This window comes from Numenius arquata, chromosome 5 (genome assembly GCF_964106895.1).
Source record: "Numenius arquata chromosome 5, bNumArq3.hap1.1, whole genome shotgun sequence".
In the NCBI taxonomy this organism is placed as follows: domain Eukaryota; kingdom Metazoa; phylum Chordata; class Aves; order Charadriiformes; family Scolopacidae; genus Numenius; species Numenius arquata.
This window is the reverse complement of record NC_133580.1, coordinates 13,163,184-13,182,876: the sequence shown is the minus strand read 5'-3', so window position 1 is coordinate 13,182,876 and position 19,693 is coordinate 13,163,184. Positions and strand designations below refer to the sequence as shown.

The window sequence follows — 19,693 nt, the reverse complement described above, 5'->3', positions numbered from 1 at the left end:
TTTCTGGAGAGCTTATGGCCAAATAAGCTTCATTTGAGGAAAAGCTGAGATTTGTATGGCATGGCTCAGCTGAAGAAAAACTGATAGTTGAGTAACACTGTTTTATTTTTTTTCTTGACTGGCAATTACTTGATCTTAGTAGGACACCCAAGACTGCATAAATAAAGTATATTTAACTAGAAAGGCTGTGCGTCTGTGTGCATGCGTTCTGTGTCTAAAAATAGTTTTCTTTGAACAGGATTCAATTTTGACTTTGCTTCACTTTTAACATGGAGCAGAAGTCTATGTGGAAAAACTAATGTCCTTTTATCGGCCAGTTAGAATTCCCCTTGCTTGGCACTGCTTCTTTTCAACTCTTCACTGCTGTGTACTTCCATTTAGTCAGCAGCAATATATGTAAATTAGTTCTAGGCGTTAAAAAATAAAGAACAGAAGGATGAGAAAATGCTTTTAAAATAAGTATTTTTTTATTTAAAAGTAGTTTTGAACTCTGCCTATTTTTTCCCACTTGCTTTACTAATTATTTCCACTTACCCTTCCTTAATTCTAACAGAAAAATTGTGAACTTATTTTAAAACCTGGTATCTAATACGCCATATTTTATTCCATGAGGATCCTTTTGTCTTTCTAACAAGAGATTAACAGAGTAAGATTGAGCAAGACTGCAAAATCACGTTCTGATAGTACAAAAATAATGCTTCCATCAAATAAACAAAGCAAAGTCTCCTCTACTAATCAAGAATGCTGACACGCAGCTATACAGTGACTTTTCATTCTGAACAGCTCAGATGAGTAACAAGCTTTTGAGAAAACAAGCGTACGTTATCTTGTCTTGTGTGTTGTGCTTGCTTTGAGTCGGTCACCACGAGGCGTGCGAACATGAGGAGTGAGGCAAAAGGCTGGATTTGCATCCGTACATCTTTGTAGAGAGTATGAAGCGTATGCTGAGTGCCAAGCTGCTGCCTCCAGAAACTCATCTGCCTTCTTCCCAGAACAGGAACAACAAAAGTAAAACTCACACAAGCTTTTTTATCCCTGGTAAATGTTGAGATTTGCTGACATTTCTGCGGGTGATGCCAGTCCGTTAACCGTGGAGGGGGGGGCATTGTGCAGGGTAACCACTGTACGGGGGGAGCAGCTACCCATGGGGAGGCGCTGAGGAGCAATTCTTCAGATAAAATAGCACCTAGCAGTTCCGAGGGAACAAGGTGTAGTGGAAATGGCACTATCACTTGATAAACGATATTTTAGTTATCGTAAGGTAGTGAGACGATACCAAAGTATTTGTGCCACTGTCATATTATTGAGTATTGGAATTAGCCAGCTAAGCTTGTTAATAAGCGTGCGGTGGTGACTGCGCTGCTCTGCTTGTGCTAAATCTGGGCTACTTTGTTTGCTGCAGGTGCCTGAGGCTGCTCTGTCTTTGTGTGCCTTTCTGCCTCCACTGGCTTCACCTGAAGGTTTCGTCTCTCGGCTTTTTATCAACATTCAGATTTGTTGTGATTCCCCCTTTTGTTTCAAGTTATTATCTCAGCATTTGAGGAGGCTGGCTGAGACATGGCTTACGCCGGCATTGAATGATGTTTGTTTCAGTACAACTTAAAGTATGTTAAATTAAGGATGATTTCTCATCTAGTAATGCTACTGCAGCAGATCTTCAGTGAGTGGGAATTTGCCTGAGACTTTTACTGCTGATACGATTGGGATCAGGCTTACACCCATAGTAGACAACGTTTGCCTCAAAAGAAGAAACTCAAAAGTGCATTTTGGCAGCTTGAGGAAGGGAAATTGAAAGTTAGATAAACTAGTATCAAGTTCTGAAAAAAAAAAAAGTTTTTTGAAGGTTGTAAATTCTTACAATATGGGAAATGTTTTGCATGGTAAGATTGTTGCATAAATTATGAAAAGCAGGTTTAAACAAGTATTGGTAGTATCCATGTGTACAGGTGCTTCCTAAGATAACTGAATTTGTTGTTTGCTAATGAAATAATGCTTGTCCCTGGGTGCTTATCAGCAGTGTATTCAAATAGATTGGTTATACGATAGCGGTACAGCATACCTCAGGGAAATGAGAAATTTGCATATAAGTGAACTTGTAGCAATGGATTTTAAGAGGTTTGGGGTTTCTGAATATACTTTTTTAGTTTTTAGTAAAAGGTGGAGTAAAATATTAAAAGTGTGTATGCATGCACTTTTAAATAAACCCACAGAGCTTTTAAGTGCAGAGATACTATCTCTGGCTCAAAATACCTAAGCTATGAACAGCTGGATTCCTGGAGGGTATTCCAGGAAAGTACCCCTGGATATTTACAGTATTTTTATATTCATTCATTCTACTAACTGCGGTTGGTTATTACTTAATACTAGGTTAGATGGACTTCTGGTTTGAGCTGTAGCTGTGTTCAGAGTATCCTCCCTTTGCATATATATCTTATTCTTTTCCCCTGTGAGGGAAATTAGCTGTTCGTATTTTCATATGTTGCTATTATGCTGTGGCTATATGAGATATGACTTGATGTCTGATGTTACTCTGAAACACCAGGCAACAGAGGCTGGGAGCTTTGCCTGGTTCCCAGCAGTTACCAAGCCTGCTTTGCAAATCCCATCAACCACATCTGGGAGAACACCATCTTTTGATGCATCTTTAGTGAAAGTCACTAGTTAACTATCACAGGCATTGTGCTTTAAATCCCCTTAGTGTTCCCAGTTCTTCACAGGTACACATAGGGCTGTCTAAACTATGTAAATGTCAGAAGACTTATTTTGGCTAGTTACTGTCCCAACATCTTCTCTCGCATCTATGGCAACTTTACCTGGGGTTCCCTAGAATTACTCCTAAATAATGGGTAGCATGGGCCTGCTGTTACTTAGTTAAATAATTAATTTGTCTTCATAATGAAAATCTCAATTTCTGACCTATTTTGTAATGTAAAAATACCAAAGCTTGGAGAAGGGCTTTTAGTCTAAATTCAAATACTGTGTTCTTTTTTGTAATTGTAGCACCTGGGAAAAAAGCTTACCTTCTCCCTGCCCCAGAAAAATAAAGGTTCTATTTTAACTCTTCAGTGTATGGTATTAATTAATGATGGGAAGTTATTTCTGCTTATACATGTGATCTCCTTTAGCTAAGCTTTTTTTTTTTTTTTTTTACTTATGCGTCCTTTTTTGGTCTACTTTAATAAAGTTAATACTACTCTTTATATAAAATGGTGGTACCTGATGCAGAGACTTCAGCCATATTCTAAACGCCGTGACTGTAGTTATATCAGCTAATGGCAACCACTGGCTGTATGCCAAATAAAACGCGTAAGAATGATCTGATTGTTAGATGAAACAATGAGACACGTGAAGGGACTTGGTAGTACTTTAGTGAGTCTCTTAATAGTAAATTCTCTTTACTCATCAAAAAGCTCAGTTAACAGATCACTGTTTTTGTTGGAGATGAGCATGTTTCTATTCATACATGTCATATTTCAAATCTTAAGAGAATAAAAAGTTACGAGATATCGTACTCTCTTTAACCTTCCCTTTTCCAATTTAACTGGTTCTTAACCAAACTTACACAAGTAGGTTTTTACAAATGTCCTTACCCGTGGTACTGCTTACTGTCTGTTAACTGCTTTGTTTTTCAAACCGTGCTGGAATGTGCAGAGAAGTGACTGTTACCCATGAGGACTATGTGTGTCTCTAGAGTGGTATGTTACCCTGAGGATTAGCTAAGCTGTTTGCAGGCTTCCCTCTTACTAACTGTTACCTCTGCTTTGCAGAACATCTTCAAGTCCTGTAGGTTTGCAGGCCTGTAGAGCCCTTACCTGTCTACATTCACCTTTGTCAGTAAGCATGAATATTACTCTTTTTTGGAGAATATTCTGCTTGTTTGGATTTTTTTTTTCATTGGATAATTAAGTTCTACAGTTTGATTACTGTATTGCATGATTGATTATTGCAGGCTGTAGAATTTCCTCCTCTACTTTATGTTGTATAGATTAATCCTTTTGAAAGGGATTTACTAAATAACAGGTAGAAGAGCTATTGCTTTTGCAACTTTTTCCAAAAACTTTCTGTTTCTTCATGAATATGATTGTTACAGTAGCAAAATCAGCTCAGGAAGGAGTGACCCTCAGAACACCACCTGCCTGGCCAGCCAAGAACTGAAACAAATTTCTAAGGAAAAAGTTGGGAATGTTGGTCAGTGTGTTACACTGGCAGCTGGATTATCAAACCGGTCATCATTTTATCAGGATTTTTTTTGGTCTTTATACTTTTCAGTTGATTCATTAGATCCTTGAACTTAAGAAAAATAAAAACCACCAAAAAAAAATAATTTGAAATTCTGTTTTGTCTTCAACAGTGCCCTTAAAGATAGTCGTTTCCCCCCAATGACGAGGGATGAGCTGCCACGGCTTTTCTGCTCAGTGTCTCTACTCACTAACTTTGAAGATGTATGTGACTACATGGATTGGGAGGTAAGGATGTCAGATATCTTTTATGAAAATTGCTTTGATACCATGAACATCTGTAGCAGAAGTCATACCATCTAAATTATTTTCACATATTTAGTGTAGTTGTCACTGTTTTGCACTCTACACGTTGTTTTGTGCATAGATTCAAAAGATCCTTTTGGTAGAACTGTCATCACCTTGAAAGTCTGAGCCATGAAAATGGAATAAAGTTGTATTCTTGCCCATAATTGTGGTCTGCATTTACATCTAAGACTCCATCAAGCAAGGTATTGTCTGAGCGATGGTGTCCTGAGACCCCTTTTGCAGCATAGCTCACTACAGACACATGGTAGATCAACCCATTGGAAACAAGCACTGCAAAAAATAGCAGTCCCAAAACAAGCTGCCTTATTTAGCTTGTGGGTGTGAGCCACTTATCCTTCCCAAAACTTCCTTTGCTTTCAGAGCAAGTGGCCTGCACAGACCCCACAAAGCCCTTATACAATGAGGCCAAATAAATCATTGCTTTTGGTTTTCTTTGCTACTTATGCGTGGAGCTGAATCTATTTTAATTGTTAGGTTCTAGGAAGCCTGCATGTGTTCTCTTGGAACGGCAGCGTAAAAGAGATTAAGAAGCAAATGCTGCTTTTAGAGTTATTTCTGGGAAGGTATACTGAAGGAGATGTTATTCTGTATTCTTCTGCTTATTCCCAAATTATTTGGTCTTAGACACTTGCAAAAAACAAGTTACTTGACTTAAGATGAACTTCTCTTCTCAGTCAGTATGACTGTTGTGTTGCTCTCTGAGTCTATATTTGAGTGGACATAATTTTTTTTAAATTGTCATATATGATAGTGGACATGTTATAATGCCAGAGACACCACACAGGTTATAGTATTTCCATTTAATAATGACTTAGGCCTACTAAATATTTAGGAGTTCTTAAGAGAAAAAGAGGCTTTCTGTTGTGTTCACGTGGAACAAATGTATATTGAATAGAAATTTCGTCTGTTGTTAAAATGGTAAGAGCCCCTACTGTATCAGAGCAGTGGTATCCAGCAGTAACCTCAGCATCGTGAATTTTACAGAGGCTGAAAATGTAATAAAAATGTTTCCTGTTCAACTCATAATGATAAGGGCTTCTTACCTTCTGAAATGTAATTCTGAGTGAGATTAATATAAGTTCCCTTTGGGGTTTATGAGAATTTTCACCATAAACAGAATTATTCATTTTGTATGTAATGTCAGACCAAAAAATAAATCTTAGCTGAAACTGTGTGTGTGTTCTCAACAAGAAGCTTTTTTCAGAGAAGTAGTTTGTTTTGTCACTGAGCCCTTAGAGTACTTAAAACAATGTTTTCAAGTAATCAGAGCTGTAGTAAATTTTAACACTAAACCAAGCTAGAAGTCAAAATTAAAACTGGTAGAATTTTTCTGCTTTACTAGGTTGACTTCTGGCAGTAACCATAGTGATGTTTTCAATTTAACTCATTTATTATAATTTATTAAAAATTAGACTATGAATACACTCAGAAAATGTGTCTTTAAAAGTGTGAAGTGCGTAATGAAATAACATTTAGCTCTTTCCATGTGGTAGTCTATAAATATTACTAGATGCTGTTTTATTCTCCCAGTAATAAACTTCCAAGATGACCAAAATTTTCATCCTTAAAGAGAAGCTGAAACCAAAGCCAGAGTTCAAAAATCCACTCTCCCTTGGAAAGACTGGTTTTAACTTTCTTCCTTGGGAGACTCAGATTCATAACTTTAATACTTGTATGAAACCAAGGAGGCTTTTACTTTCTATGTCCTTTCTAGATCTTGTTGCAGAGTCCTTGAGACTTTACTAACAGTGTAAACAAGTTTAATGCAGAACTGTAGTCTCGGTCCGTTCTGATTGATTTCATGGATTCTCATGATTCTTCTTATTGGAAAGCCCAGACTTAGGAGGGAAGAATGGAGGGGTCAAAAATGTGATAATCCTTGTGTTATCATTATACTTAGTTGCTCTCTCCTATTTAATTTAAGGATTTTTAATGATAGGTTTTAAAACCTTTAGCAAATTGCTAATTCTAAGAAAGGGTGACAAAGTAGGTTCCATGATTTGTGTGGGTTTTTTCCTTTTTTTCCCTTTTTCCTGTAAGTTAAACGTGATTTTCAAGTAATTGTATCCTATGTAGTTGTGGATGATCCACAAGCTTTCCGTGCAAAAGGGGCGAGGGGCGTGGGGGTGTATAAATATGAGAAAGATAAAATTTGTAATTGTTTGTCCTTAAAAGAATGATTCATCTTTGTTTGTGCGCCTGTCAGTGAGACAGCTTACGTCATCCATGTTTCTTTTAAGGGAGCTGCAGTTATGCGATATTAATGGCAAAAAGACATTTCAGGATGTCTAGAGTGTGACATAAAGAGAGATTCTGCATCTTTCGTCCCGTATAATGCTAAGATCATCCTGAAAAACATCAGCCTGGTTAGGAGCCCTTACTTCTGTAGGTATGCTACTGATCATCTTGTGGGAGCTAATTCAGCAATTTGCTAACAGAGGTCATAGTATTTCAAAATTGCCGATTCAGACAACGCGCAGTGCTCTGGTGGCTTAGGGACAAGATCATTTGAAGACATGGCTCAGGAAGGTCTCCTATATCCTGAAGCAGAGTCATAGATGTTCTTTTCTCTGATTAATGAAATCGCTTCCCAAACTAACTAAATTAATATTTCAGTAGTAAAAAGCAATGTGAGATCCTTTTGCGTCAGAAATCCCAACCAAGTAAACAGGAGATAGGAGTGAATTGGCTGCTATTAGCTCCCATAGGATTTTTCAAATTGCTGCCATTTTCACCTTTTATAAAAGTAACTTGGAGAAAGTGCAGGCCTTTAAAGGACCACTCAATGCTGTGGTTCATGAGGATTCTTCCTACAATTTATTTTAGCATTCTTATATGTGACTTTACAGGAATTGCAGTGCACTTTAGTAGCTGAACAGATGTAGGGCTTTGAAATGAGCACTGCTGTTTCTTCATTTCTGCTAGAGAGAACCAGTGACCTGTTGCTGTGGTCCAGTTGCTGCTGGGGTGGAGTTTCACAACCTTTCTGTCTCAAAGAAATGGGCAACATGAGAAACTCTAAGATATGCTTCTTTTTTTTTTTTTGATAATACAGCTTTTTATTAAAGAGCAAATATGAAAGGACTACTCAGGAGACGAGTCATAAAGACCAGTTATTTTTAAACATATTTGATATTGATAGAGGGTGTTCCTTCCCTGCATAAACTCAGTTTTATCCATATTTCCATTCTTGAGCTCAGCTTTTTGATCTATCCTTCTACCAAATCTTTTCTTTCCTGCACAAATATGAATTCCTGCCTCAGGATGCCTCCAATTTTGTTGTAGGTTCTTAATGCAGATACACTTGCATCTCACATTGCACTGGGAAGTGTGTGTGTCATTAGCAGCACCTCAAAAGAAGGAATGTAGAAGAGTTTGAATAGATTGCTGTGAAGTGTGATGGCTTTGGGTCCTTTAGAAAGAACTTCTGTTTGGTTTGTGAAGCTTGTAAGTCGGCAATTTGGGCAAACAAGCCGACACTCAGAAGGCCCTGGGAATGGATTCATGTCCCAGAAATGGCACACAGAAGGTGGGATCATGCAAGTCCAGCTTTGGTGCCACAGGCCCTGCGTCCTTGAGAGGGGATGGCTGCAAGGTACATTGCAATGGCAAATGATTTAATGTATCCCCTGCATGCTTTTTTTTGTTTCTAGAAATACAGAAGAGAAAAGCAAAGTGCCTTTAGTCATTCCCTCTCTATTTCATGTTATAGCAAACAAACACCTTTTTAATTTCTTTTCTCATTAGTTTATTAAGAATCTGTGGTGGGTTTTGCTCAAAGGCAAAGCCTGTCTTGCTAATGCAGACCCTCTCCACATTTTTTTATTAAACATCATAAAACATTTTGATTGTATGTAATTAGAATAAGAAACTTCTTGGAAAACATTATTGTCATTCCAGCAGGGTAATAAATAACTGGAATTGACCAGTGGCTCTTCCTTAAAATACCTTGAAAGAGATCTTTGCCCTGAAGTTGCTGTTCTTCAGTAAAGTAAAATCTGCAGAATTGTATATGCTTGCTGTGTTGCTACAAAAGGCCTTTAGCCTGTGTGCACTGGTTTAAATATTAGCTTAAATAGTTGTAGCCAGTAACATTGACTGAAAGGTGGCTTTTCATTGTTGGCAAAGTTAATACATTTAAATGTTGTGGAATTCCTTTCCTTCCTGCAAGCGCAGCAGCACCAGCAACTCTTGCAGCTTATATTCCTTAGACCAGGGAAGAAAGAGTTCTCTTTGGACAATATTCAGCATTTCCGTGTATGTAAATAAATGATTCATTAAAAAAAGTATGGTTGTCATGAAGCAGAGAGCATATCTCCTGAGTAGTCTTTTGCCTCTATTTTTAAAGCAGAATGTAATATGTAAGCCCTACTAAAGATGATGAGAATGAAGCCAGTATATTTGCTACAAATGTGGGGCTAAAAAGCCGTAGAATTCAGCTAATAAAAAGTGGGGTCAGGTTCTAATAAGTAACAATAGTCACTTAATCTGAAGTGTTCCTTTTGCAGCCAGGTTTGTGTACAGCTATTTCCATAGTACTAATTAGATAAACAATGTTACGTGCTATCATAAGGAATACTGCACAAGTTATAGTCCATCTTTTTTTGTTTGAAAATGGTTATAGCTTGCTGCTGTTTAAAGCTTTAGCTGACAAACCATGTCAGTAGAAGGATCAGCCATAACCCAGAACAGCCCGATCTGAAAAAAAAACAATTAATTCATCTTAAACTAATTATTGATAATTGAATGCAAATCTCTTAACAGATTTCAGTGCAGTAGATAAAACTGAACAGAATGACAATTTACTCCATGGTGGACAGAAGCTTAAATTCCAACAAGGCTTGATGTTTTAGATGCTTATCCAAATTCCATATTGATAGTCTAACAAGAACAATGTTATTTCTTACTCTTAGTATGGTTGGAGAGTCAGCACCAGAGCAACAGATTTGTAAACTGTGTTTGGAACTTGGAGTCAGAACAGTCAACCGTGAGACTTGCTTGAAGTTCAGTTTCGGGGTGGGTTTTAGAACAACTTTTTCTTAGCCCAAGTGAGATAGATATGGAGAGAGATGTACTATGGGCAATAATCTAGCAAGTGCCTGAAGTGCTTGGCAAAACAATAAATGTGATGTACACGTGTTCTCCCCCATCCTGGGGTGTTTCTAAATAAATGATTCATTTTCATTAAAAAAAAAAAAAGTGTATAAATGAATGTGAATGAGTATAAATACACAACAAAGTCTGAAGTTCTGTTGAGGTCCTTTCAGAAGTAAGATTTAATAAAGTAATTTAATGTGATCTTTAGATTTAGTGAAAGGCCTGTGTTAGTGAAAGGCCTTAATTAATATTGTCCCTGGACCTAGTTTTCAGTAGCCTCTGGCCACTTATACAGTGGACCAAAAAGTTTATATCCACAAGCGCTGGATACCCAGCATACGGTATTTCGTGCTCTGAAACCCTATAGAAATATTTCTATTGGAGCAGATCAGTTTGTTGCCTTTCTAAGTCTCTCTCCTTATCACACTTTCCTCTCCCAATAGCAACAGTCTATTTGTGGGGTCTTTTTGCAGATCAGGAGGGTACCTGTGTGTAGTCATTTCCCTAATAAATGGTAATAGATGATACAGAACTTACAGTCCATCTACAGGAGGAGATTGTTTGGTCTGTTTTTCTGAACTGCACAGAGAGATGTTATTCTACAAAAACTCGCCTGGAGTGTATCAGTATTTTTAGTTTGAGGAGCAAGCCATAGGCTTTGTATAATGTTCTGTGCTGAGCTGGGGAGGCAAACCAGTTACAGTCCAGTTTCTGCCTTCCAAACATGTACCGACCCCTTACCTCCCAGCTTAGGAATATTTTGGGAGGTTTCACAGAAGTTTTCATCAGTACAGGAACGTTGGTCTCTTGAGGAAGTCAAAATAAATTCCTGACTGTACCCATGCCAGTCTTAGCATGGATCATTCTTATTTTGCTTGTGTGTGGCTTCCATTTGTTTGACTCAGGCCTGGTTTTGTTTAACTGGAGCTAAACAATGAAAAGCCATTTGTACTGGACTAAGAGTACTGCTTAGCTATGCAGTTGGAATTCATGCTTCACAGAATGCTATGAAATTTTCCCAACCCGAGGAATTGTGGGTGCAATTGTGTTGCCTTACTCATTTTGCTCTGCATCTTTTTCTTCTACAGACATGGGCCTAAAAATCCATTAAAATGGTTAATGGGAAACATCCAGAGCAATGCAATTACCTACTGCCTGAATGTTGCATCATACTTAATACCTCACTAGAGCTTCTGGTTAGTTTCTCGTGAATACTACATGATCGCTATTATGCAAACCAGTCATGTAGAATTTAGAATCTAATATTCTGCAGGAATTGAAGGTGTGCAAAACCTGAAAATATTTGATCTTGATGCTTAGGCAATTGAACATAGACAGTTACAGAATCACCAGCTGCAAAAACTTACTCTGTTCTTGGAATAAACTGGGTAGGATCATTTCAGCTTCTAACACTGCTTTATTTTACTTTCAGGTCCTTTGGGTTCATAATTACATCATCTGAGTATAGAGATTTGATCTCTCTAGTGATTATGTATCCATGTTATGAAAGTTAGGTTTAGGAGTGTTTGGTAATGAAATAAAATTTCATTACCATTAAAATTTGCACTGAATTAAATTCGTTAGTCTCAAAGTAATTTTTCCTATTTAAGAAATGTTAGGTTCATGGGGAAAAATTGTCGAGGCCATGGCCAGCCACAAGAGAGACTCCTCCTCCCATTTCCCCACGCGTATATCATATATAAAGATTATAAAGAAATTAAAGTCTTAATGTAAGGAAATATGTTAATTGAAAAAGTGGTAGAGCTTTGTAAATATTCCTTATTTGCTTTTTGACTGTCATGCAGTCAGAGTGAAATAGGTTGTCACTGCAAAAACTGTTACAGCATTTTTCAATTAATTTTGTATCCGAAAAGAAATGCCATACCAAATAGCACGATACCCTTTTAAACATGAACTACTCATTTCCACATACAATGTTGGGAACTTTGGATTTAAGTGGAAATAACATCTTAGTTATGTGGGCATGAAAATAAAAATGTCCATCTACTAATGCTTTGTGTTTATGCACAGAAATCAAACGCAACTGAAAACTTACTGGCAATGGAATATCTTTTATGGCATGCCCCATCCAAGCGCAGGTGCTCTCAACAGAATTATTGTACCTTGAAAACAGAGGTGCTTAAACAATGCCCTGGGAAGGTGCCTGGCCTCTTTGGTTTTAGGGTTGGTTTTTTTTTTGGCAGTTCAACTTTATATACGTCTAACTTCTTGGTATTAATAATATAATTAGGTTTTTATAAATATCATTAGGTTTCCATGCTGGCATTTAGTCACATTAGAGAACTTAGTAGCATGGAAGTAGGAGTTTGAGGCTAAATGTTTTGGAGTATCTCCTTATCCTCATCATACATTAGCAGAAAATTTGAAAGCTCCAGGCTCGAGTTCGTAGTGTGACAAATCTTTCATTGTTCAGTTGTTTGAACAAAATTGCTTCTCATAATTGAATCATCATGAGATTTGCCAGCGTTTGGTTGCCTGCAGGTTATATCTGGTGGCCAGGTGATTTTATCAGCAACAGCATTGCTGGCAGTGTCAGAGGGAGACAGTAGACCCAGAGACAGAACGACTTTTGCATCTCGGCTGGCTTTCCTTCAGACCAGAAATGAAGCTCCGTGGTGGGAGCTGAGGACCATTATTTGTGCTGCTACTGACAAGGCTGCGAGGTGATCACCTCCCCAAAAGACTACATTTGCTGCAGTACCACCTCTTCAGACTCTTTGCAAAATGGTATTAACCACTGAAAGGTTCACATTTGGGGTTTTATCATGTTAGAAATCTCTTGTCTCTTTTTTTCTTTTAATGTACTAATAAAGCTGCCGATTTCTTGCAGGTGGGTGTACATGGCATTAGAATAGAATTCATCAATGAAAAAGGATCAAAACGCACCGCCACCTACTTACCGGAGGTTGCAAAGGAGCAAGGTCATTGTTGCACTTTATTTCATATGATCTGGTGAAGAATTTAAACATACATATAAATCTAAAATGCAATATTTGACCTTGCACTGATGTCAGATGATGGAGCAATATTTAATTGTAAGAAGACTCTTATATAAAATGCCAATTACGTGCCTGTATCAGTCCCCTTATAGGGATTCAGTGAACTGTAGCTGTCCTTTGAACAAGCCATAAATGCAGTGTAGCTGTAGGAAAAGAAAATGTGGAGGGGTGGTACAGTGCTGTCAAACAGCTTTATAGTTGTTAAAAGCTGTCAATTTTCATATAGTTGTCATGCTGTGATATTAGTGACATGCAAAAGCTCTGTTAAGTGATGGGATGTCCGGTCAGTTATCTTAACGGCTGATTTATTCCTAAATTTGCAATGATCAAGTTGTTTTTTTTCAATGAGGTACTTTCTGCTAGTACTTAATTCCTTTTATAAACACTGGCTTCCTGGGATTTTTGATGGATGGAAGGGAATTACTTGCAATATGAAAGTCCAGAATAATGTTGTTAAAGTCCCTTTCAATAGAGGCACAGACTTCAGTTCGTGAATTAAAAAAAACTCTAGTACATTTTGTTGAATAGTAATCTTTTGGATTGAGCAGCTGACTGTGACTACTCACTATGCTGTTTTCTTCCAAGCTTGATGGTGTGTCTTTTACATTTTGTATTGCTGCTTTTTTTTGGTTTTGGCCTTTTTATACTTGAGTTAGTCTAAACCTTTACTGAGGATCACCTTTAATTGATAATCCTGTTTTCAAATAGTCACTTAAAAGCTTAGAGGTCTTCAAAGACATTTTTTTTTTGCTTTTGTAATTTATGGTTGGCAAGTTAGAGAAGTGGGGGTTTGTCAAGACCTTTGGTGATCACTTAACAAGCTTTTTGGAAATCCAGGAATGGGGTGTGTGAGTGTGCGTGTTGTGTTTAAATTTCTAAATAGTTTTAGCAGACTATGCATTGCAATCTGACTCTTTACCCAAAACTACACATTCGTATTTTTTTATGTACTGTTTTATCACTCTTTTTTTTTTCTTTTATTTAAATGTATCAGTGTGACTAATCTAATTGCATTTTTTGGAAATAATATGCCTAACAGCTACTTAAAATATTACGTTTTTTTTTAAACTAATAAATAGGATTTTTGAATAGCATAAAGATTTTATTAAGAACAGTAATGAATCTGTATTTTTAATCCATCACTTTTTTTATTACCCAGACACCTAGAATATACTACAGTAGTTCTGAAAGTAGACATATCACTGTAAAGTTAAGTCTAATGGAGAAGTCTAATCTGAAGTTCTCTGCACGTGTTCAACTAATCATTCTTTTATTTTTTATTTTATACAGAAATTTAATTTATCATACCATCATAGTCATTTATAGTGTACAAAGTGATTGTGATACATGATCATACCTGAACATTTCAGAAAAGTTAAATTTTGTATCTCACCCCCAGTCTAGGACACCTGGATATAGTGGGTCCACTTTTAAAATATTTCAACTATGAGATTCAAATATATATTGTTTGTAGAGTGAACTTTGTGTGTAAAGAAATCCTATATGTCATATTTCCTTCTGCTGTTCTTAAATAGGGAAGAATGTTCTATGTTTTATACAGAACTTCAGCAGAGCACTTTTGTTATCAATAACACAACATATTCTACTGTATTTTTGCAACATCTATTCTTATTGCTATATTTCTCACTAATTTTTACTACTGTAAAATCCAACAGGATGGGACCACATTCAAACCATAGATTCCTTATTGAGGAAAGGAGGCTACAAAGCTCCGATTACTAATGAATTCAGGAAAACAATAAAGCTAACCAGGTATGCATCTTGGCATACTACAGATAAGTCCTGTCTTTGTAGTACTGTGATGTGTTCATTCCCGGTAAGTGCTTATTTCAGATGTTAATCGTAAGCTTTCCTCTATATATATTACTAATGGTTTCTTTCTTTCCACAACAACAGTACGGACTTGAGCCTTGCGTAGGGGTTAGTGGCACTAAGCAAGAAAGAAAAGGCTGTGGTTAAATATCAGGCTACATATATATGAGGGTACCTGCATATTTTGTTTCATAACCCTGAAAAATCTTAGCAGTGTATTAGCTCTTGCTTTTTAGAGTTTGTTCATTGGCTGTAACGGATCTTCAGAGGCTGTTGTTAACGAGGACGACTTGCTATTGTCAATTTGTATTTGAGCAGATGTGGCACTGTGGGTTTCCTGCTGTAAGTCATGGAGCCCTCGGTACCCGTAATCTCTCCAGTTCTCAAAGCAAGCACTGGCTCTGGTTTGTCTCCCATGGAGTACAGGTTTCCCTTCTGGCAGCGGGGGTTAGGTGTGCAGACTCGGCAGCTGATTTGGCAGCCAGTAGTGGTTAAACCAGGGCAGAGTATTCTCGGGAGTGGAGACGTGAATTTAATATTTTATTTTATACTTTGTCACTCTCACGCACTAGCGGGCTTTGATTTTGCTAATTTAATAAAATGTGTTCATGAAGGCTTCTTAGTGGGTGGGAGCCAAAATATTTTAGAATTAGCAGCAGATACTCTGTCCGTAATACTGTAGTTGTATGATGAAGGGTGGAAGAAAAAACATCTATAAGGACACCTCTAAAACTGTATTTTTATCAGCTTGCAGTATAAAATGACTGCTAAATTTAGTTTTCTAATCCATGCTTGGAGAAATAAGAATTTTTTAAATCTTATGTCATAAGGAAGTATTGACTGTTCATCCTCTTCAGGGAGGCCACACTTGACATGCTATTAATACAAATAACAAATAACAGCGTTGTCCAAAGCTGTTACCCTTCCTGTCTTTCATCAGCTTTTAGGGACTCACGGGGTCACAAGATTAGTTCTAAAAATGTTGTCTGTATTACTCTTGTTCCTGTGTCCTGATTTCTTTGGAAATTCTTTCCTCCTTAGAGCAGGTAGGTGTAAGCCAGACTTGACTTCCTTGTCCATAATAAAAACCTAATCCTTTCATTTCAGACATTTGAAAATACCGGTATTCTCCTGATTGTTTGTGCACTTCTATAGGACAAAGACCTGAGGTTTTGGTTGTTTTCACCTTCCACATTTGTCATCTTCATCTACAAATCTTGCTATTACTTAAGCATCAGTTTAAGCTTAGTCCAGACGGAAGTCAGAGCATTTCTTAGAAAAATAAATATTTTCATATTAGAGGAATTACTTGTTCGGTGATCTTCTGGATGAAGAATAAAGACTTCGTGTCTCAATGACTGTTCAGAATTCCGGATTCTTGTAGGAACCCGATTGCTATAGAGTAGCTGTGACTGAGGAAAACCTGCTATTCTGAAGGTTAAATTAGGAGGAAGGATTTATGAAATCCAGCTAAATTCCAAATGCAGAATGCCAGTTTTCTTTTTATTTATTTCAGCTGTACACCTTGTTATCTTCTATTCAAAAAGAATATATGGAGACAGCAGTAAATAAGAAATATATTTTTCCAAGAAACAAAAATTCTATATAGCACATATTTTCTTCCAGCTACGTGACTTTGTTTGGAGCAATGGCATGTGAGCACAGAACAAACCAAACCAAAAAAAACCCTGCTCCACCCCCCAAAAATAAAAAACACCAAACCCTGCCGCGTTTAGTTTGTTTAGGTTCACAACAGGCAAACGGCTAGCAAAATCACTGGCCTGATAAGTGGAATAAACAAAGCATAATTTTTAATATTCAGAAGAATTTTTTTTTGTCTGTCTGTTCTACTTGCTTAAAAACTCAGCTTCTGCTGACATATTATAAACACTAGTATTAAAATAGTAACCATTGCCCAGCATCAGACAACCTTTTTTAGAGCCTCATTTTAATAACTTCTTGTCATACAGTAAAACATCTTTTGGAAAAGTGGAATAAGAGCTTCTTTTTCAAGTCTCTGAATTAAAGTAAATGCCCTCTGTGTGAGGAGAGCTTTAACGTGATCAGAACTAGTCTATCGCTAACTGTCTTCAAGCTAATGCCCAGTAGTTTTGGCCATGTTTTGAAGAACTAAAAAATAGTGGAGCTGAAAGGAGTGTACCCATTCTAGGGCTCTAGAATGCATAAGGACAATAACTGCATTTTCTCTTCCATCTGCTTAAATGAGCAGATGTGATTCTAGTCAGGCTGCCTTTGGCCTGCTTTGACCCACTTAAAACCAAATTCATTAACTGCCAAGCTTATGGTTTAATTTCATAGTGGCAAGGGATTTCATTCACAGACCAGCTTACTCGCCAAGCGCAGAGCCCCGCGCGCCGTTCACATCCATTCAAGAGGAGCTGCAGCCGATCGCTCTGCAGAGACCCGTGGCCGTTGGTTAAATTATACATCATTAACAAACGCTGTTATATCAAGTAAGCACCTTTGGTGCTCTGAAAACACATCCACTGAAGCAGAAAGCTGCAAGTGTAAGATGTTCTGCTCTGTTCCTCTGGCAAAGAGGCAACAAAAGCAAATGTGTTTGCCACCTTAATTCCTGCAGCTGGCAGCTCCACAGTAGTTTAAACTTTTGTGTTGGGTTGTAAGTGCAAGTGGTGGAGCCATCTGTTGGGGTTTTTTCCAACCGAAGAGAGGAGAGAACAACCAGAGCAACTCCAGAAGAAAAATATGATAGAAAGGAGAGGTGGCAATATTTTAGATCACTGTAGCTGGATTCACCAAATCTCATCTGTCAGATCTCTTATGCAAGGTCTCTCTAAGTGAAATTTGTGGAAATACGGAATAGTGTGGTTTTGTGTAGATTCTACACTTCTACAGAAAAGTGTAAATGTGGCAATATATTCCGTGTTGTCAATACTCATGCAAGTATATCCAAAATATTTGTTGTCACGGCCTGGATTCTGCTTTTAGTTACATATTGCTGGCCCTTGTTATTGCAGGACCTCTCTCCATTATTTTTCAACAGTCTTGGGAATCTAGAGGGGTCCCAGGTGACTGGAAGCTGGCAAATGTTGTCCCATTTTTCAAGAAGGAAAACCCTGGTAATTACAGGCCTGTCAGTCTCATTTCGGTGCCTGGCAAATTACGGAGAATGTTATTCTGAGAGCTATTGAAGAACGCTTGAGAGACAACACAGTCACTGATCATAGCCAGCACGGGTTCATGAGGGGAAAGTCCTGCTTAGCCAACTTAATTTCCTTTTATGCCATGGTCACCCATCTAGTTGACCAAGAGAAGGCCATAAATGTGGGTTTTCTTGATTTTAGCAAAGCTTTTGATACTGTCTCTCACAGTAACCTTCTGGAAGCAATATACCTCACACAGCTAGACAAGTCCATAAAATGTTGTGTGAGCAATTGGCTGGGCAGGTTGGGCTCAAAGAGTTTTAGTAAATGGAGTTACTTCAGGCTGGTGGCCAGTCACCAGTGAGGTTCTCCAGGGCTCAATTTTAGTGCTCTTTAATGTTTTTATAAATGATGTAGATGTAGGAGTCAAATGTACATTAAGCTTGCTGACGATACTAAACTAGGAGGAGCTGTGGACTCCCTTGAGGGCAGAGAGGCCTTACAGAGAGATATGGATAGACTGGAGAGCTGGGCAGTCACCAGCCGTATGAAAATTAACAACAGCAAGAGCAGGATTCTCCACGTGGGACAGGGTAATCCTGGTCATATGTACAAATTGGGGGACAAGAGGCTGGAGAACATCCCTGCAGAAAGAGATCTGGGGGTTTGGGTTGATGGGAAGTTGAGTATGAGTCAACGGTGTGCCCTGGCAGCCAAGGGGGCCCACCGTGTCCTGGGGTGCATCAAGCACAGCACAGCTGGTTGAGGGAGGTGGTTGTTCTACGCGACACTGGTGTGCCGCCACCTCGAGTTCTGTGTGCAATTTTGGGCGTCTCAGTACAAGAAGGACATCAGACTGAGAGTGTGTCCAGAGGATGGTGAAAGGCCTCAAGGGCAAGACTTATGATGAGTGGCTTGAGGTCACTTGGTGTGTTCAGCTTGCAGAAGAGAAGGCTGAGGGGTGACCTCATCACAGTCTACAACTATCTCAAGGTGGGCAGTGGAGGGGGAGGCGCTGATCTCTCTGGTGACCAGCAGTAGAACATGAGGAAACGGAATGAAGCTACATCGGGAAAGTTCAGATTGGACATTAGGAAAAGGTTCTTCACTGAGAGCGTGGCCAGTCACTGGAACAGGCTCTCCAGGGAAGTGGTCAGGGCACCAAGCCTGTCGGAGTTCAAGGAATGTCTGGAGGACGCTTTTAGTCATACGGTCTAGTTTTAGGTAGTCCTGTAAGGAGCAGGGAGTTGGACTCGATGATTCTTATGAGCTTCTTCCAACTTGAGATATTCTAATGTAACTCCACCTAATGCAGCTGGGATTATTTTAAAAGCAGAATTTGGCAGACAATTATTACTGATTGTTTAAAAACAGCCTAAAAATCTGTAGTGCTTGCTTACAGTTTTTCTCCTAGGTTTTATGTAGAGAGTTGGCTGAAGATATGGGACATTCTCAATAAATCATGATGAGTTTCTATTCTCTCTACTTTGAGCAACGTAGTAGGCAACCATTTTTAACAATTCTGTTTGCTTAAAATGTTTTTCATAAGTACTTATGTCATGTGATTCAAGAATGACCTCGACAACCGTGGCGGTTCCCTCCCTGCCCTTGTGCAACTGAAGGCAGTCGTCAGAAGTACAGAGCTGGTACCGTTAAACATGCCGCTAGTGCAGTATATTTAGTGCTACGTATGGCTTCCCGATAACGGTTCTTGAATTTGCTTCTTTGCTCTTTTCTAGGTACCGTAGTGAGAAGATGACGATGAGCTACACAGAGTACCTTGCCCATCGTCAGCATCATCACTTCCAAAATGGTATTGGGCACCCCCTTCCACCGTACAACCATTATTCCTGACACTGAGCCGCATGACCAGTCACTGGACCTCTCTGCAGACCTCTTCCCAGGAGACCCTGCCCCTTCTTGGTCTAGCTATCTCTATTACTGTACCATTTTATGATGATAGTTTCCGTTGCCATGTTGAGGCTGCTTAGTTGGTGAGGCTCATCATGGCAACGGGAGGGAAAACTGCATTACTACAAAGATCCCATACTTTTTTTATTATTGAGTCACT

The 19,693-nt window shown here is 38.4% G+C and overlaps 1 protein-coding gene across 2 annotated transcripts in view; it reads left to right on the top strand.

Moving 5' to 3' along the window:
* The window catches only part of AMMECR1 (AMMECR nuclear protein 1), a 104,189-nt gene extending 84,713 nt beyond the window's left edge, over positions 1–19,476 (top strand). For both annotated transcript variants that reach the window (XM_074147218.1, XM_074147220.1), the window contains 4 exons: positions 4,352–4,466; positions 12,496–12,586; positions 14,341–14,437; positions 19,362–19,476. In XM_074147218.1, coding sequence (XP_074003319.1) covers positions 4,352–4,466; positions 12,496–12,586; positions 14,341–14,437; positions 19,362–19,476 — 418 coding nt within the window. The remainder of the gene's footprint in view (positions 1–4,351; positions 4,467–12,495; positions 12,587–14,340; positions 14,438–19,361) is intronic.
* Positions 19,477–19,693: the final 217 nt, after the last annotated feature.